The sequence below is a fragment of the Epinephelus moara genome, chromosome 6 (assembly GCF_006386435.1).
Source record: "Epinephelus moara isolate mb chromosome 6, YSFRI_EMoa_1.0, whole genome shotgun sequence".
Classification (NCBI taxonomy): domain Eukaryota; kingdom Metazoa; phylum Chordata; class Actinopteri; order Perciformes; family Serranidae; genus Epinephelus; species Epinephelus moara.
The window spans coordinates 21551104-21572046 of NC_065511.1; the positions used below are offsets into that span (position 1 = coordinate 21551104).

At 43.2% G+C, this 20943-nt stretch overlaps 2 protein-coding genes across 2 annotated transcripts in view; both read right to left on the minus strand.

The window, feature by feature from the left end:
- Positions 1–13437, minus strand: part of LOC126392050 (uncharacterized) — a 28414-nt gene extending 14977 nt beyond the window's left edge. The window contains exon 1 of the mRNA XM_050047164.1: positions 13285–13437. The gene's annotated coding sequence lies outside the window, so the exon portion shown is untranslated. The remainder of the gene's footprint in view (positions 1–13284) is intronic.
- Positions 13438–19703: 6266 nt separating this feature from the next.
- LOC126391717 (uncharacterized) overlaps positions 19704–20943 on the minus strand; it is a 7421-nt gene continuing 6181 nt past the window's right edge. The window contains exons 14-18 of the mRNA XM_050046620.1: positions 20845–20871; positions 20711–20749; positions 20549–20614; positions 20408–20438; positions 19704–20112 (exon numbers count right to left, since the gene is read on the minus strand). Of these exons, the coding sequence (XP_049902577.1) occupies positions 19963–20112; positions 20408–20438; positions 20549–20614; positions 20711–20749; positions 20845–20871 (313 nt within the window). The 3' untranslated portion in view covers positions 19704–19962. The remainder of the gene's footprint in view (positions 20113–20407; positions 20439–20548; positions 20615–20710; positions 20750–20844; positions 20872–20943) is intronic.

Here is a 20943-nt window from a genome sequence, read left to right on the forward strand (position 1 = left end):
ATCAGATAAAGAGTCTCTGAGTTGCTTGGGGCCAAGAACAATAACTTCAGTTTTGTCTGAATTTAACATCAGGAAATTGGTGCTCATCCAGGTTTTTATGTCTTTAAGGCAGTTATGGAGTTTAGTTAATTGATTACTTTCTTCTGGCTTCATCGATAAATACAACTGTGTATCATCCGCATAACAATGGAAATTTATAGAGTGATTTCTAATGATGTTACCTAAAGGAATATGACATGGTGTAAAGAATAACTCCTTTTTATCTAAGCAGGCTTATCTAAGATCAGACTAATGTAGATTGTGTTGGGTAATAATTCCAAAGTATAAATTCTGCTTCTAACACATTCCCCGTTAAAACCACAGTTTTAACCCGTGAATTCATCAATTTTACCACAGCAGATTGAGATGACAGATTTCTGCATTATAGAAAAACAAATAGAAATAACTGGTATTTCTCCACAGCATATACGTATATGAAATCAAAGTTTCATAGCAAAACACATGTTGCTTCCTAGATCAGTATTTGTTTTATGCAGTGATGTTGTCTCCTGAGTCTCTTTGCTTACTTATTAAACAGTATGCCTTGTGTCATTTCTACCTATTAGTTTTGGGGTAATGAACCAGGTTCCAGTTCATCCTCCATGTTTGATACACCATCCAGGCCTGGAGCCTGACTGTTTGAATCTGTGCACCCCACAGAACATCCACAACATTTACAGGTATGATGATGGACCCCTAGGGTACAGAACTGAAGAAGAGTGAGTTTTTATGACATCTAATGAGATACAACTGTGTAAACTCAATTCTGAACACTAAGGTTTCATTATACCAAAAAAACTCACTTATAAAGAAATGACAAATAAGTCTTTTGTTAAAAGAACTTAATTTTTAGCAAATGAAAAAAAACAAAAGCTACAAAAAAACGTACTAAATAATATACAATAGATAGATATATAAATATAAACACTAATAGTGTCCAATTCTTTCCATTCAGACGTCCATCCCGTCCTGTGTTGTACTACTGATACGCCACAAGTTTCCTGATCCGGCTGGTCACTGCGTTGGCCGTCATGCTGCCCCTTGGCTGAAGTGAGAGACGTGTCTCTCACTTCATCTTCCTCCTTTTATGGTCTCTCATACTGGGACGCCAGTATCCCCATGCTGAGGAGGCAGTGCCAGAGGGCGCTGGACGAACAGACTCTTGTGACTGGTCTTCAACAGGCTCACATGTTGAACGTGATGACACCCCGACAAACTGCGCAAATCCACCGCAATCAGAAGAAGGAGGCAGAGAATGGGGAGAGATATCCAGATTTCCTCATCCCTGCCTACATGGATGATTCTGATGATCCTCTGGATGCAGGAGAAGTAGATGATTATGATGATGATGATGATGATGATGGATTCAAAGAAAGGATAATAAGGGATGACTCCAAGGAGTCGGGGACTTATGGCAGATGGCACACACCTTGTCACATCACAGTATTGCATTACATGTGTTCTATCACATGGCATGATTTGCCAACTTACTGTTCATTTTAGTTAATTCACATTTGTATCCTTGTTTAATTACCTATTGATGATTCTATGTATCAGTAAAATCACTGTATGTAATACTGATGGGTTCACGTTGAAGGACACCAGCGGGAGGGGCGGTAAGAGAGTTCTCTTGTTAGCAGCCAACAGGTTTTTCACTCTTACACGGTGTGAACCCTTATCTTGTGTAACCCTGCCTTGTGTAGGCTGTTATAGTTAAATGAAATTCCTGATTATACATTAGCATAGTTAATAAGGTATTGTCACTCTTCCGTTATACATTTATCATAGCAAGATAACAGCAATATTACAGGACAGTTTTCACAAACGCAGATCAACAACAGAACAACAGGATGGTAGAACGCCAAGTGGGGCGGCAATAGCTCAGTCCATAGGGACTTGGGTTGGCAAGGCACCGAACCCCCCCAACCGCTCGGGGCGCCTGACCAAGGCAGCCCCCTCACTCTGACTTTGTGCATGTATAGGTCCTGTTTGTGCATGTGTGTCTTTCGGACCTGTGTGTTAATGACAAAAAGAGTGAAAAAATTGAATGAATAAAGTATATATATACATATATATATATATGTATGTATATATATATATATATATATATATATGTAACAAAAAAAAAGTGAGGTAAATATATGAGCGAGCTCTGGAAACAACAGGAAATCACTCCTTCACACACATGGAATGTTAGGTGTGAGGCTTATCTGAGGAATGGTATAAGAGTGTTTGGTAAACTGCTTTCAGGGGCTGTCACATTGTGCAGTGTGTGAAGTTGTAAGCTGTGTCTACAATAAAATAGCCGCCAAAGGCTGCAAGATCGATCCTTTGTCATAGAGTCTTTTTTCATCAACAGAAAGTTCAGGAAATTCTGTGGTTCTGAACAAAAAGACAGCTCAAGTTTAAGCATATACTAAAAAACAAAAATCAAATGTCTGAGCTACTGTTTGTACGTCTTTAAGTGTTTCAAAGGATAGATAGATCAGAAAATGATAACATACTGAGTATGTACAGACTCAGGGATCACAGCCTGGCCATAGAGACTGACACTGCCACTGCCTAGAGAAGACAGTCTGTGTCAGCTCTGTCCTCAGAGACAGGTGGAGACAGAGAAACATTTCTTCCTATCTGTGGCTCATATAAAGACACCAGAACAAAGTTCTTTACAAAAATTAAATGTATACTAGAAGTTCTCTATCATTCTAGGCTTCCCCTCCACCCAGAGATATATTGTATATATCTCTATTGGAGACCTAAACCCTTGGGTCAGGTGACGTGGATAATTTCTTTAAGACAATCCACCTGTGGTTGTGGCTGACAGCCTATATAAACCCCTGTCAACCACGCCCCAGTGATTTTTCTGATTCCACTTGGAGCAGCGTGGCGTTTGTCGCTGTGCTTCTTTGAGACAATTCTATCTTCTATCTTTATACAAAAAGAAAACTTTCGTTTAGCAAGGCTAACAAATAACACAGTCTGTGCCGCTTACCCCACAGGGTTTGAGGGAGGGTGATTGCCTCTCACGGTGGGCTGTTTGGGCGAAGGGAGAAGGATCCGTGAGTTTGTTGATAGCGCAGGGCTTCTGTCAGATCCAGTGTCGAGCGTTTTGTCCCCATGCGGGGATTTTCGTCACGTTATCGACACAGAACTCTCTTCTTTGTCCACGAGGGCGTTGAGAAGGAGTTTGTGTGTTATTAAGGTTGCTGCCTGTCCCTTTGTTTGTACGTTGCACCATTCACACACAATACATTCCACAATCCCACAGTTTTGCCAGTAAAAGTTTGGCAGCAGGCGTGCTGGGAGAGCCAGCTTCCGTGTTGTCAAAAAATTCCGCGTGGTGATCCCGCGAGGGCGGGGTTATCGTTTTGTGTGGTGTGTGGGGTTCAGTTGCCCATTGAGGATGGGCATGATGTGTGTGTGCATTGTTTGGGGGAGGAACATGCTGTTGTGGCAGTTGACAATCCATCCTTCTGTATGGATTGTTCTGTTCTGCCAGCATGATCCTTAGAGGCTCGGCTTTGCATGTTTAGGGCGAAGCATAGGTGGCAAAGAGAGTTTAAACCATCTGCAGTGCCCTAGCAGTCTAAGCGCCTCAAGATGGGGGATTTTGGAGGCAGCTCCTTTGTAGATTCCCGCCCTAAGTCCCCTCCCAGGTCCTTCTTGCCTGGTGACAGAATCAGAGCTGATGACCAGGAGGATGTGGAGGAGAAAGTTGATGTATTAGGGCTATCGGATGATGCAGATGCTGAGGGGATGATTGAGGAGAGTGAGACCAAAAAAAATAAGCGCCAGCAATTCAGAAGCTTGATTGAGAGGGCTTCTCAGGCTCTGGAGCTCAGACCAGTATTAGGTCAAGCTCCTCCCCCTCACGCTTTGATGAGGATGATGATTTCCCTGATACGGCGGTGCCTTTTGCAGTGCCTCTTCTGCCAGATGTGGGAGACTTGATGCACAAGGAATTTGAGAATCCCACGGCAAAGCTTTCCTTTACTGCTACCACCAGACAGATGTCAGCCATGCAGGATAAGGAGAAGGTGGGCTGTGGTTCTTTGCCTCAGCTAGGCCAGTCAGTCAGTTTCTGCCCTCTTATTTACAGCCAGCTCCGTGTTAGGGCCAGCTACTCCGTCAGGGGACAGCAAAATGCTGGATGCCTCACTGGCCAGACTGCACAGGTCTATGGCAGTTCAGACTCAACTGGCGAATACCGGGTCCGTCTTAGCGCTGTACCAGCAGAAGTTGGTACGTCAGCTGAGCACTGGGGCTGATGCCCGTCTTATTTCTGAGATACAGCTCGTTTCATCTATGTTGTCATCACTGATGAAAGAGCAGATACTGACTGCCGGGAAGGGCATGTCGTCATTCTGGGTTTCCAGGCACCAGCTGTATTTGTCCAGATCTAAGTAGCAGGCAGAGGACAAAGGGGCCCTTCTGAAGTTGCTGGTCGTACCGACGGCCATGTTTGGGCCTGGTGCCACTACCCTTTTACAACAGGCACAGGAGGCCCGCCGTTGTGCTAAGGAGGTCTCCAGTGTACTGACCCCCAAGGCCAAGCCCAGGTGGTCTGGTCAGTCTGGGGGTAAAAGGGTCGAGGGCCCCACACAGGCACTTGGATCAGCTGGGGGCCTGGGGACCTAAGGGCTACTCTGGATGCTCGCCGTGGTCGCGCCAGTGCAGCCAGAGGAGCCGCCAGAGGCAAAGTGGGTAGAGGCGGAGGCAAGCCTAAGCCTCCGTCTTCTCTCAGGGGTCTGAGATCTAAATCACAGGCGGCTGCCTTTCAAAATGTTGACGATTCCCCGGATGAGACAGTCCATCAACAAAGGGGACTGGTTCACAAAAATAGATCTGAAGAATGCCTACTTTCAAATTCCAATCTGGAACAGGCATTGGCGTTTTCTCCGCTTTATGTTCGACGGCAGGGAATACGAGTTCCAAGTCCTGCTGTTCTGTATCTCTCTGGCTCCGCGCGCCTTCACAAGGTGCATGCAGGTGGTTCTGGCGCCTCTACGGCAGAAAGGGATATGAATATTGAATTATTTAGATGATTGGCTCCTGTGTGCATATTCAGAGGCTCAGTGCCGGGCGCATCTGACTATCCTCCTGGACCACATCCAGCACCTTGGCCTGCGTCTCAACCTAGAGAAGAGCAGTCTGGAGCCATCTCAAAAGACACAGTTCCTGGGCCAAGTTATAGATTCCCAGGCTGGTCTACTTTGCCTGACAGAGGAGAGGCAGCTGTCTCTCAGGTCCGGTCTCTCTCTATTCAGGCTGGGGGCCGGGGTCACATGGAGGCAGTGTCTCCGCCTTCTGGGTCTGATGGCATCCTCAGTTCAAGCAGTCCCTTTGGCTCTCCTACACATGCAGCCAGTGCAGAGATGCATCCTGGATCTGGGTTTGGGTCCCAGGAGTCGCCTGGATACCACGGTGCTTGTAACCAAGCAGTTGCGGGTGGCTTTCCGTTGGTGGGAGGACAGCAGGAATCTTGCCAAGTCGCTGAGTCCAGTGACAAATCGTCAATTGGTGACGACAGATGCGTCACTGACAGGCTGGGGTGCAGTGTTCAGGGGGAGTGGGGTCAGCGGTCACTGGAGTGGTCCTCAGATCACTTACAACATCAAAATGTTGACACCCCAGGGTTCTGTCCCTGAGAGCGTGCCATGTGCCGGGGGTGGAAAACCGAGCTACGGATCTGCTGTCCAGAGGAGGTCCGGACCCAGGGGGGTGGAGACTACACCCTCAGGTGGTAATGGAGATTTGGCTCCGCTACGGACGTGCAAAGATCGACCTGTTCGCATCACAGGAGTCAACCCATTGTGCTCTCTTCTTCTCCCTGGGGGGAAACAATCCTCCCCTCGGAGCAGATGCTCTGGCTCACCCATGGCCAAGCGTCTTGTTGTATGCCTTTCCCCACTTTGTCCTTCTTCCATCCCTCCTGCAGAGGGTACGGATGGATGGACTGAGGCTGATTCTGGTGGCCCCACATTGGCCACACATGACCTGGTTCTTGGACATCCCGACGTTGCTGGACGGGACTCCGTGGGAGCTCCCAGTACGTCGGGACCTGCTGTCCCAGGCTTGGGGGACTCTGGTTCATCCCTTTCCCCAGGGGCTCTGGTTGTGGGCATGGCCCCTGAGGAGTCTGCATTGTTAGCTATGGGGTTATCTCCTTCGGTGGTCCGTACGCTGCAGGAGGCTCATACACCATTTACAAGATCGCTCTACACGTACAGGTGGAGGGCCTTTGCAGCCTGGTGTGGGGGGCAACATTTTGACCCAGTAACTTGCTCAGCCCCTTTTATCCTGCAGTTCCTTCAGGGTCTTTTGGATGCCGGGAAGTCGCCTTTGACTCTTGGGGGTATGGTGGCGGTGATTAAGGCAGCTCGGATGGGACATTACCAGTTGCCTGAAGAGGCAGACAAACGGGTTTCCCAGTTCCTTAAGGGTGCTAGGCGACGTGATGGCCTGTGTTCCAGGCCGTCTCTCTCACCCCGGGATTTGGAGCTGGTCTTAAAAGAGCTATATGTAAGAAATCTAAAGCAAATAGTCGTAAAATCATCCTAATATGTCACAGAGACTAATGAATAATGTTAATATAACAAACTGATCTCACCGACAACAATAGTACAGCCAGAATATTCGCATTTTAAAATTTACGGTCCGCAAATCATGTTTATGTTTTGAATTTGTGTTTTGGCCTGTTGCGCCACCCACTGCCGTCTACCAGTCACGCAGTCAGTAGAGTCTCAGCATCAGTTACAGTTACGACTGAGCTACAGCAGCATGGCAAGCAGTATTAGCAGTGTCTCTCTTCTCCGACTCAACAGAGGAAGGTGATTGTAGGCACTCTTGTGTGCCCAGTTAGGGCACTCAGGGGGTATTTGCAACAGACACGGTGCCATAGGCAGACAGATCAGCTGTTTGTCTGTTTTAGGCCAGACATCGGGGGTCAGTGGCTGTCCAAGGCTCGTCTTTCTCACTGGATTGTGGGAACTATCCAGCAGGCATATCTGGGGGCAGGGGTGCCCTTCCTGTCTAGGGTGCAGGCACATTCAACCCGGGGCATGGCTACTTCTTGGGCGTCATGGCACGGTGCGTCTCTCAATGAGATTTGCACAGCAGCTACCTGGTCTGCCCCATCCACATTTGCAAGATTCTACCAGTTCAACGTGGCTGCAGGCATATCGTTCGGTGAGCGAGTGCTTGGCTTGGCCCAGCAGTAGTGACATATTGTTTCCTTGTGAGGCCAGCCTGAGTGGCCTCCTGAGTGGCCTCCCCACCGCGTCTTGCGGGGCCGTGTAGCCTTGATGGCGTCTGGCGCCAGGGCTTGTGGCAACAACATCTTGCTGCACCAGCTAGCCTGGGGTGTGTATATAGTGTACATTTGTATAGTTCATTGGGCACACCGTGTATTTTGTAGAGCACTTTGGTGGCGGGGACGTCTCATTCGAAGTTGCTGTCCCCTCGCGGTGTGTCTTACAGATCTCCAATAGATATACAATATATCTCTGGGTGGAGGGGAAGCCTAGAACGATAGAGAATGTGAGGTTACATGTGTAACCCTGGTTCTCTGAGTGAAGAGGCTTCCCCTCCACCTAGAGGCCATCAGATCTAGATCACTGGGGCGTGGTTGACAGGGGTTTATAGGCTGTCAGCCACGACCACAGGTGGACTGTCTTAAAGAAATTATCCACGTCACCTGACCCAAGGGTACAGGTCTCCAATAGAGATACAATATATCTCTGGGTGGAGGGGAAGCCTCTTCACACAGAGAACCATGATTACACATGTACCCTCACGATTTTGATTCACTCTGACCTGACTAAAATGTACTTGGAGAAAATAGTGTCAGCGCCATAGATGCAGCAAGTATGTCAGAGCATGTCACAGCTTAAGAGACAACCAACACAACAACATGTAGTTCATCTCATCACAGATCACACTCTGACACTTACTCCTTCACTAAATTAGTTTTTAGTATATTTAAAATATCTTGTAATACTGTATGAGGTCTGGTAAAGTGATCAAATGAGAAAGAAAGACAAAAGGAGCACTGTTTAAAGCCCCTACAAGGAACTTTCATTTTGAGTTGATTTTGGCAACCCTGTGGACAAAAGCGGTATGGCAACCCTGTGGACAAAAGCGGTAGTGTTTTGCTGGAATGAAGCCTACATTTCCCATGAGCTCTGGCGCGTATTGTCGTAAAGACGCTTACCTGGCTCGCGCATGTGTTTGTTTTGGGGATGAATGAAACAACAAGACGGGAAAACTTTACCACTGCTCCTATCGGGGATCCCAGCTCACCTCTGCCACGCCCCAGCTCCACCTCTCCGGCGTAAGCGCCACCGCCGCCGGGGTAAACGCAGCGGTCGGCTGGTAAGGCTGAAGGCCTGTTTGGCGAGCACTTCCACGGCTTCTTGGACTGAGTATGGAGCGGTGCCTCGCCTCTTTATTTCTCGGCACTCGCTGGACCCTGTCAACGCCTGGCTGGTACCTGTCGTGGCCCGGATGAGGTGTTCCAGCCCCGCGGCCCCTGCTCTCCTCGTCCCCGCTGGCGTGGGGTGAATCTGCGCAACCTGCGGCCTCTGTGTGTGGCTCCCCGGACAGCTAACGCCATTGACCCGCTGGCTCCTGCCAGGATTGGGCTGGTAAATGCTAGATTGCTAGCGAACAAAACGTTTATCCTGAAGGATTTCCTGACTTCCTGAGGATTGGATTTTCTCTGTGTGACTGAGACGTGGCTGACTGTTGGTGAGTCCAGTGCTTTCACAGAACTTTTACCCGATGATTGCTGCTATTTTAACTCCCCGCGGACGTCGGGTCGAGGAGGAGGAATAGCGACTATTTATAAGAGTCACTATAAATGTAAGCAGCTAGGTAAGATGACGTGTACCCCCTGAGTGTCGTAAATCGTTTCGTCCTGGAAGTGACCTGGGGCGGACCCGGAGACAGTTTCCTAAAGGTATGGATATACACTATAGAAATAGCTTATCTTCACACCGATTGTCTCATTTGCTGTTGTAGGTCACACACAGACATCATCAGAAACGAGAGACTTTTGCATATTCAGTTAAAAGTTCCTTGTAGCGGCTTTAAATAAAATGTTAATTTAAAAAAAACTGCCCAAAAAGGTGCATTTTGTAGTAACACATAAAACTGAGCCTCAACATTTTAATAGTGATAGTATTTGTTGAAGTCGACTTTACTGGGTCTGTTAGTACTGACTGAGGCTGGATGTGGATCTACTGAGTCTGTGCTTGTACTGGCTGATGATTCAGCATATCCTCTACTGACAAACTGAAGCATATAGCAGCACCTGTTAAAGGGATAGTGCACCCAAAATTGAAAATTCAGCCATTATCTACTCACCCATATGCCGAGGGAGGCTCTGGTGAAGTTTTAGAGTCCTCACAACACTTACGGAAATCCGAGGAAGAAGTGGGTAGCAGCACAACTGCACACCTAATGGCTGACGGTGACCCAGATTAAAACGTCCAAGAACACAGAATTGAAACCATAAAATATCTCCATACTGCTCGTCCGTAGTGATCCAAGTGTCCTGAAGCCCCGACATAAAAAGTTGTTTGGAAAAACGTCATTTGAACTCTGTTTTTAGCCTCATTGTAGCCTGTAGCTCTAACTGCCTCTGTGTACAATGCGCTGACGTGTGTGCGTTTGCGCGTGAGACCAGCGAAAGCACGTGAACACACATGAAGGCAGTGCTAATGTCTCTGTTGTGACTGTGGTTGTTCAATTGTCAAATTTATTTGCAGATTATAAGATACAGTTTCATTTGCACTTTATTTCATTTTATTTACAGTTTATCTATTTTTTTTTTAACTTGGTGATTATAAGCTATAGTTTCATTTGCACTTCATTTCTATTTTATATATTTATTCATTTATTTATTTAATTTGAAACTTTTATTATTTTGAATGTATTTATCACCACAAAATATTATTTGTCAAATTTCAAATTTTTCTTATGAGTTGTTTGAGAGGCCAACCTTTTTGCTGTAACTTGAGCCTTTAAAATTGTTGTCAAATATGTTCTTGTAGCACATTTGTCCCATGAATTGTTAGCCTGTTCGGCATCTTGACGGAGGTGTAGATTTATATCCACATGATAAATAATTGTTTCTGTGATGATCACATTGTATCATGTAATTTATTTGATACGTTTTTAGCTTATTAATTGGAAGTGGATTTGATCTAGTTATTGAATACAAATCAAACCAAGAGTAAGATCAATTAAACATGTTAATGTCTGAATGGGCCCCGGGCCACATTGTACTAGAAAAGTTGGGCTCCAAGGTCAAAAAGGTTAAGAACCTCTGCTCTATACCACACTAACTTACTCGTAACTCTAAAGTTCTACAGTTGTTTTGCCTCAAGGTCGTTGCCGTTTGTATTTGTGTTAGTAGTGTACTGTATACATTTGCACCATTACAGTTGGTTATGGATGTTATTAACAATGAATAGTCAAGCATAACACAGTGTGTGTACTGGTGTAGCCTACGGTTTCGAAATATGTGTGTTAATAGCATACATGATTTTGTTATTCATAGTTAAGTTGAAAAATGTTAAACAAATGGTTAAAAACATCTGTAGTTCAAAAGGAAATGCGTATTATTTGTAATTGATTAATATGCTTAATAATCACATGTCATGGATTAAAAGGCTAATAATTCATGAAATAAAATGTAAAGACAGGATAAAGTATTCCATGCTGAGAAAAACTGTACAGTTAAAAGTTATTCATCTGCTCACTTTGTGTTACTGTGATGTATTTATGTGATATTGATTATGGCCATAAAACAATTGAAGTTGATGATGCAAAATAGTAATAGCTCTGTTTCTACACAGGTGAGGTTTTTGAGATCCTATGGAAAATGACATATGGATTTGAGATTCTACCTGACGAGAGAGATGGCGAGCCACCCATGAACCTGATCTCTGCCTCGACCCAAGAAGTTGGATCAAGATCACCTTTTATCCGCAGGAGCCCATCCATTCTTCCATCTCCATCACTTGAGCGTCACACTCCAGTGTGGTAGTAGTATCACAACGACCTTTTCCACTTGACTTCTGACTTAAAAAGTGCATTTGTCACAATAAAGGATTAAAACTAAACTGAACAGTTTATAACAGAAGGAACAAAACTGAACTTGAACTTGATTAAGACAACCAGTGGAACTCTGTTATTTTTTGTCAGGGACACTTTGATTCGTCTTTGTATTATTTTCTGGTAATACTGTTACCTTGTGAAGCATTGAACTAACTATGTTTAAAGGGTTAACATCTGAGTGCCAAGCTACAGACTAAGGAGGGGAGAACAGTGCAAACTTAATAATATCCAGCCCGGATAATAGGGGCGCCCCAGTGCCCACTCCACTAACTTGACGTGGAAATGAGCGGTAGTCTAGAAAACTGGCGAGTTTTGTTTTGTTTTGTTTTGTTTTTTTTGGACTTGTGCGCCCTCACATAGATTGCGCCCTGGGCCGTCACCCACATTGCCCATAGCAAAACCCGTCCCTGGGTGTACAGGAAATCTAAAATAACCACTTGTCAACCAGACCCGCTGTCGACACTAACCTCGCGACAACTGCCACCCAGGCTACTGCAGGTGGCAGTTCTCGCGAGGCTAGTGACAGAGTTCAGTTTGGAGAGGCAGAGGAATGTTTTCTTTTTTTAAATTATATTATAATACGGGAGATTTATGGGAAAATACTAATACGGGAGGATGGCGGGAAAGAGGGATAAAATACGGTAGTTTCCCGGCCAAAACGGGAGACTCGACAGCTATGGTGTCGACTTGTGCCACTGACGTCGACACTTCTGTTAATGCCCTAATCATGACCCAAGACGAGTTAGCTTAGCCTAGCAACAGTAGCCTAACGTTCATTCTCTGACATCTCATCCGGTCTGCTTCTTCTTCTTCTCCTTCATTTAATGGCTATGGTAACTGGAGTTACGTCGCCACTGACATGCGACCTAATGACACGGTCCCTAACTGTTATTAATATTTCATATTTATCTGGGTTTGAAAAATTGTTGGAAACATTTCTGATAATCAAAGCAGACAACTAAACAAAATATATAATATTGGTTTAGTCATTTTTATAAAGTTTTATGTGGAAAAACTACATATTATACCTTTAAAATGATTCGGAAGTTACACCTTAAGTTGCGCGAATTACATGGTAAGTGGCTGCGAGTTATGCTGTAAGACTGGAGAAAGTAGGTGGGAAATGACCAGGAGTTACACTGGAAGTCCTGGCAAAGTAGGGCGTAAGTGAACGGGAGGTACGCTCTAAGAAACAGCCTAGTTATACTGTAAGACACGGGGAAATACGTGCGGGAAGCGAGCGGGAGTTACACTGTACGTCTGTGGAAGTTGGGGTAAAGTAGGTGGTAAGTGAACGGGAGGTACACACGAAGGACGCGGGCCGTATTATGTAGTGTTTCAAAACTCTGTGTAAAAAGCAAATCCACATGCGTAGAACTGAGATCCACAAATGTTTTTTCGATTCACAAATAAAAAGTGAGTTCACAAGTGCCTGCTCGAAAGTTGTAAATGTTAGGAAGATATTCACAAATGCTTTTCATTTATTTGCAAATTAATTTCATGTATTCACAGATATTTTCTTTTATTTGTGGAATGTGTTTGTGTATTTACAGATCCGTTTTATACTTGCAAAATATTTTTGTGAGTTTACAAATCTTTTCTGTAGGCTATTTGTGGAAGGTGTTACAGATTACACATTTACACACAGATTGTCGATCTGTTCACACACATAATTATGAAACAAATCTATCTCCATAAAGAGTCTGGACTTCATTGTCTTGTTTTCAAATGATGCATCTGTGAGGAGTCCCGCCATACCCATAATTGTTATGACTAAGTTGTTACTGGAAAGTAGGCCTATGAGTTGCGTGCACGCGCTACGCAGTTATCTTTGCCGAGCTGCAGTTTGTAAACATGGTTATTAGCTACGTTTAGCAAACGTAACTTTAATAAATATTTGTATTTCACTCTCACTGTCTGACCCAAAGTCACAGAACCCAGCCTGGAAGTGAGTGACAAACAAGCATGATACAGACAGACCGAGGGGTTCACTGCTTAGCTGAGTTAGACAGACAGACAGACAGACAGGAGAGAGATACACTGCAGGCTGACACATCCACGTTACAGAGATTTGTTGACATCAAACTTGGAGATGAGATAACGTTAAGTTACACAGTTTACCTGTCTGTTGCTCCTGCAGTTCACTCTCGTGATGTGGTTTTTTTCATTCCACTTTCGTTTCGTGATAAGAAGGAAAGTCCCGTTTTATTGCGTTTTATTAGTCTCAAAAATCGCGCGTACACACACAATCAGCGAGCGAAAAAACAGTCTCGCGAGGGAGCATTTTTGGTCTACGCGCACAAAATGAGGTCCGCGAGCACAGCGCTGTGACGAGCGCGCGCCCGACCCTGTCTACACGCGCGCTCGACACTCCTTGCGGGCGGTGTCAAGCAAAGGCTGAATTCAAATCTCCAGCCTCGCGGACTTCAGGCGTAGGCTACATAATGTGTCGTCTTCATCGTCATCATGTAAAGTCTGCAAGAGCTGGAGTGTCCAGGGGTGTCCAAACAGTTTTGCTGAGGGCCACACACACCCGGCGTCATGGGGGGGCACAGGGGGGCAATGCCTGGCCAAATGGGCTCCCTCACTGTCCTTAAAGGAAATAGCACGTGAACACACATCAATCAATCAATCAATCAATCAATCAATCAATCAAAATGTATTTATATAGCACCTTTCAAAACAAATCAGTGTCATTCAAGTCCTTTACATTTTGATTGGAAAATAAAGAGAATAAAAAAGTAAAATCTAAAATCAGAAAAAGGACTGGGAAACTAATGCACACTGTGTCATACAATAATAATTAAAAACAATAATAGAAGATATAAAAAAAAATAAAAAAATTAAAATAACATGCAGGATAAAATATAAAATCAAAGTCAGGAGAATAGCAATAATAAAAAGAGAAAAATACAGATAAGACGTAAAAGTAAAAATAAAATGCAGGATAAAATATAGACTAAAATAAGATATAAAAACAATCATGGAAATAGGAATAAGACAAATACAGATAAAAAGTAATAACAACGCTCCGCTAGCCGCTCCCAGCTAGCTCCGGTTTGTTATTCAGGTTAAAGTGAGAAGAAGCAGCGGATTTATGGGGCAGCTGAGTGAAGTGGAGCCTGCGGAGGAAACACCGGGACCGTCTGGATGTAATAGTCCGTGGAGGTGCTGGTGTTCGGCTGCACAGATAGGAAACCTTTTGGCTGACAGGATGCACCACTCTGTCAGCTGAGGGGTTGCAGACACGCGCTCTCTCACGCAGGCGCAGAACGTACGTGCCACTTGGCCTTCGGATGTAGTCCGTGTAGTGTGTTCAAATGTACGTTATGAAGCATCCAGACCCCTCAGATCATCTGGAACAGGTTTACTCAGTGTTCCCAGGATCAAAACCAAACAAGGTGAAGCAGCCTTTAGTTTCTATGCTCCCTGCCTGTGGAACAAACTTCCAGAATATCTGAGGTCGGCTGAAACTGTCAACTCATTTAAATCAGGGCTTAAAACATTACTATTTACTGCAGCTTACCAGTGAACTAGATATGTAACTTATTGTTAGGATAATCTGTAGCTATTGTTTTTATATTTGTCTGCTGTTGCTTTATGTTTGCTTTTTAAATGCATTTTCTGCACTGTTTTTCTTGCTTTTAGCTTTTGTTTTTAATGATCTATTGTTCCTTTAATGTTTTATCTTAACGTATTTCTCTTGTAACGTATTGCCTTGTGTATGAATGGTGCTATATAAATAAAATTGCCTTGCCTTGCCTTGCCTTGCCTTCAAATGCAACTGACACAGGGTGATGTGCTCAGCTTCTGCTCCTAAGTCTGCATACCTAAGCTTTTTTCTTTCATAGGCTTCTTCCACTGAGTCTTCCCAAGGAACTGTCAGCTCAATGAAATAAACTATCCGTTGACTCACTGACCACAACACTATGTCAGGCCTCTGATTGGTACAAACTATTTCCTGGGGAACAACAAGCTTTTCCCCTAAATCTACTTGCATTTCCCAATCACAAGCACCTTCTAGGCGGCTACGCCCTTGCCTCCTTACTAACTTATCACTTCTGTATTTCTCCCCCTCACAGACAAACTGAATTGCTAAACTCCTAGTCTTAAAACCTTCTGAATTTGCCGGTCTTCATTTCCCTTTGATGCCTGCAGCTAAACTTTTCAACACCTGGCTATGTCGCCATGTATACGGCCTTGTGACAAGCTAACTTTACAGCCTGACAAAATATGCTTTAAGGTTGCGGTACCTGAACACAATGGGCATGATGGGTCCCCATTTACCCACAGTTTTAGGTTCTGGGGGATTGGTAACACATCGTATGTAGCCCTTACCAGGAATCTAATACGATTCTCCTCCATATTCCACAGGTCCCTCCAACTAAGCTTCCTCTTCTTTATACTTTCCCAATTCAACCACTGCCTTAGCCTCCTTAGCCTGGGCCACTACCTTTACACCCCTTAATATCTCCTCCTACGTATCTGTTCCACAACCAGCTTTCTTTTATCTTTGGGACCTGCTTTATTCCATACTGGTCTGCCTGAGCCAAGCCCCAGGCCTCCCCGGCCAAACTGAACATTACCTACGATCTCTGCATGCCAAAGAGCTGCCTCTGCCTCCTGAACTGCCGATCTTGGCTTCCATTTCCTCCCCTTGGTTGGATTTGGAACCACACTCCTAACTACCACGTCCTTACTCCCAGATAACAACAGCTCTGTCCTGACCTTGGTACATTTAAATTCCTCTGTTAAACTAGATACTAGCAGCTGAAGTATCCCTTTTCCATACAATGCAACACTACTTAGGCACCAAGCGCCCAACCACTTCCTAATACAGGAGCTAACCGACCTTTCAATTCTCTCCACAACGGATATTGGAATTTCATTGACAGTGGCCACATTAACCTAGGATATAGCCCAAACTGCAAACACCACAACTTCAGCTTTCCTGGAAGTTCTGATTTATCTATTCTATCCAATCCTTCAGCCACATCTTTTCTAAATTTCACCACCTGTTCCTCATCATTCAACTCCACATTGTAACACCTACCTAAGCTCTTTACTGACTTTTCCCTAATTGTTGGGATTTCCTCATCAGTTATGACAAACTTCCTATCACTCAACTTCCCTCCACGTATCGAGATGCTTCTAGATTTACTAGGCTTGATCTTCATGCTGGCCCACTTGAGGTTCTTATTTACCTTCTCTAGTAGCCTCTTTGTACATGGCATTGTTGTGGTCACCAGTGTCATGTCATCCATGTAAGCCCTAACTGGTGGAAGATGCACCCCGTTCTGCCGTCTCTCCCCACCTACCACCCACTTGAAAGTCCTGATGATTACTTCCATCGCCATAGTAAATGCTAATGGAGAAATTGTACACCCTGCCATAATACCTATTTCTAGCCTCTGCCAACCTGTTGTGAAAAATTACTTGTTTTATTATTTAAAAAAAAAAAACTTTACTGACTAAGCCAGTACATTTTTAACATAATACAAGTTGTTTATTTATGTCTTGTTCCATACAGACATTGTGTATGTAGGTATTGTAAAGTGATGATGCCATACATACATTTGTACATTTTAGGTGCAGGCTATCACATTAATGTTTCTAAGGTGCCATAGTATATGACTGACTTTTTGTGGCTAAACCTAATTACATGTTAACCACGGCATTGTTGAAACGTGAAGTTTCAACATATCCACTAAAAAATGTACAAATGTGACATATCTGTGGTTTGCAGAAACAAACAATGTCAACGTTTATTCTAGCCATTACACTGATTTTGTATATCTGTTAATTTGAAAGCTGTGTTATCAGGCTTTATGTAGACATACAGTTTAATGTCGTCAGCATAACAGTGATATGACATACTTGTGAACTAGCTAATAATTTGACCCAGAAGAAGCATATATAAAGCAAATCATATAGGACCTAAGACAGAGCCCTGAGGTACACCACAGGAAAGAGCAACAGTACCAGATCTGAAAGGACCAAGAGACACAGAGAATTTCCTATCTGAAAGGTAGCAGCAAACCCAGTCAAGGGCATTCCCAGAGATACCCACCCACTTTCTGAGCCTTTCAATCATGATAGTGTGATCCACAGTATCAAAGCTGCGCTAAGATCCAACAGCACCAAAACAGAACATTCACCCTCATCGGTGGTTATCATTAAGTCATTTGACTCTAAGAAGAGCTGTGTCGGTGGAATGCCCCTGACAGAAACCTGACTGGAATTTATCTAAAAATTTGTTTGACAACAGCTTCCTCTAAAACTTTTGAGATAAACATTAGCTTTGAAATGGGCCTGTAGTTATTTGGAACAGATGGATCAAGTTTTTTTTTTTTTTTGAATTATCAAAGCTTGAGAAGGCCACATTAAAGGTCTACCACATTTTTTCAACCATATTTTATGCCAAGTTACGGACTATTCTATGACAACAGGTTTCTGGAAAACAAAAATGAAACACAACATGAGGTGAGGGAGGAGAGCGAGCCTGCATGTCACAGCCTGTTAGCACATGAAGAGCCCAACTATCATGTTCATATTAACTGGTAAATAGTACCAACAGAATAGCACAATGTGCGTGTATTGAAAAAAACATCACATTCAATTTTTTTTTAGATTTATTTTTTTAAATTAAAGAGGGAAACCTTATTCATAATCATAAAAAAATGCTGGCAAAAATTATTTGTAATGACAAAAGAGTTAAGGGCAAAGCATACGTGCATACATACAGATTACTTGATGAGATACATGTTGTTTTATTAAAATCACAAAATCAAAATCACAGAAAGGCTATAGACAAAAATAAAAACCTAAAAACTGTTTAAAACAAGCAACATTTATACTGTTTCTAGAGCAAGAAAGCAAATTTGTCAGTAGAGTGAGAATATTCCTTCTTTCTATAGCACTTGAAGTTTTGAATTTTCTAAAATTACGCCAATCAGTGATACCTTCTGGAAATATGGTGTAAAAAAAAAAAAGTAGAACAAGGTAGATTTTGCCTCTGAGAAAAACATTTGCCTTCAGGAAACTCAGAATGGTAACAAATAAAATCATTCCAGCCGAAAGAAATATTATTTTGTGTTGTCATATTTTGGGTTTTCCCCCCACAGATGGACAGAATTTCTAGGTTTATATAATTTTCTTTTATTTTAGACAACAGTTGTAGACTCTCAGTTTTGTTAGCACATACCTCCCTATCAAGTGTTTAGAATAAATAAATAATCAAATCACTTTGCAGTTTATATGTACAATCTAAACAACTGAGGCAACATGAGAAAAAAGCATATTTATCATGTTGAACAGGTGCACAGAATCCAGTTATTTGATAGCTGATGTACTTTCTGTAAATTCTGTAAGTAGGACTGTCAATTTAACACGTTAATTCGATTAATTAATCATGCAAAAAAATTAATTGCTGGGCCCTCTAAACGGACAGTTTACATTTAAAAAAACAGGGGGACAGTTGATAAGGCCGTGGTCATATGCAATGTCTGCAAGAAAGAATTTTCATACAATCGGAGTACTTCTAGTCTAACGTATCATCTCAATGCAAAACATGTTAAGAGCTCCACAGCTGCCGGCCCCAGTAGCGCTGCTAGCTTGCTTTGCCAAACCACGCTTACCAAGGGAAAGCGCCTGACCAAGAATACCTCTGAAAAGCTGACAAACGCGATTGCAAAATGGATTGCTGTCGACTGCAGGCCGATTTCTACCGTAGAAGACAAGGGCCTAATGGTGAGTGGGGAACTGTTTATGCTGACAGTTGACACGTTGACACTTTACAAGGAGGCGAGTGCTATATCACCATTGTTGTGCACACTCTCAGGGATATTCTCGTTTACTGTAAATTGTCTGTTAGGGGCATTTGCAACATGGTAGTCTGTTCTGTCTTCCATTTGGCTACTTGTTGTAAGTTAGTTAGTTAGGCTTTTTAGCCTAAGTGGTAGGCTTATTTATTTCGTAGCCTCAAGTATAGGCTTATTTAGCCTATTTATTTTTTTAGCCTAAGTGATGGGCTTATTTATTTTGTAGCCTAGAGAGGCATGTTATTTATTTTATGTTGGACATGATAATCTGACAGCCTAAAATGTTGAATTAATATATTATTGACTTCTAAATCCACCTTTTGTTATGTATTCAATGATTTACTCAATAAGCCATAATAATGTAATGTGTTTGAATTGAAATATCTTCATTTGGGGCTTTTGCCAGCAAAAATGGGTATAAGATTAATTTGCGATTAATTAGATTAATTAATCACAGATCCTGTAATTAATTAGATTTATTGTTTTGATCGTTTGACAGCCCTAAAATTAAGTAAATGAAGTTTACATGCATAACCAACATCACCCCCCACCCTGTAAATATACATGCTCTGTGCAGTATCATGTAAATGAATGATAACAGCAAAGTGATCCTGGAAGGACGTGATGTTTCTGAAATGTCTTGAAGAACTCAGTAGTTGCCATACACGTGGTAATCCTGCAGCAAATATGAGGAAAAGTGGAATAAATTATAACATCTTATAGTTTTATTTCTGGTGAGGCAAGTACTGAGGATGTTGCCATCCTCCATGTCAGATTCTCTTAGCACCACGGTTGTTGTTTCCTAAATCTTTTTGAATTCTCCATCACATCTTTCCTTGATCTAATGTCGTTTTTCATTGAGGTCAAGGAAAAGTGTTGACTCCAACCTGGACATAGGACTGATTTTGACTTTTCAACCACAGCCAGAGGCTCAAAAGCGATGACCAAAAACCACATTGTATAAGTGATGAACAATGGATCAGGATATATGGAGAGTGGCTGATGAGGGAATGATATGCAGGTGAGGAAGTGGGCGGGGAAGGCTAGCCAGAGCAGATGGGGGAAGTGGGACCAGGTGTGTGGATGAGATGGGTGGGGCAATCAGACGATGGGAAAAGGAAGGAAAGTCCTACCGGATGGATGAGAAAATGTCAATAAAGGAGCCTCGGGAAAAGGGAGCATGACAGATAGACAATGACACTCAGCATCTAAAAGTGAGGCTTCCAAACATTCCTGGACCGCTGCACGAAGCCACACATAAACAAAACATGTGGCTGACTGTGACAAACTGATGTCTCTTAGACAAGGGTCCACACTACAGATCTCTCAGCAATGTAACCCCATTACATAGACAAACAAAGTACAGGCAAAGTCATTCAGTTACATCTGATTTAAGCATTACCGCTCACCACATCACTACTGACCTCAGGCCTGTCAGGAGGAGGTCTCCGAGTACTACATCAAACAGAAACATAAAAAGAAATGGATAATTAATGTACAGCTAAAAGATACACAATGGTGTGTGATTTTAAAGAGCAGGGAACAGCTGTGTTAGTAAAACTCACTGCTTTGGGGATGGGCAGCGTGGCTTGGAGATTTGAGTTTCACAGTTTACAGTGGTGGTGTTGTTTCTATGGGAGGAGGAGGAAGTCACACAGTATCAGTTTTAGGCTGTGCTTACTATTAGGGTCGTGTGATGCAGTAGTGAAGCATTGATTAACACTTACACATAGCCAACATTGAGGTCCGCAGTGTTGCCTTGGCCTCTGCAAGGGTGATACATATTTTATTTATATTCATAAAAACAGGTATTTTTCCAGTGATATAATTGATTAATATAACAAAAGGTTCAAATTGGCACCTTGAAAATCTGCTCCAGAATGACCTCCTGTAAGAATAGCATTAATTAAATATTAAATTGTTAGAAACTTGAAGAGTGAGAATGGTTAAAGTCTAAAAA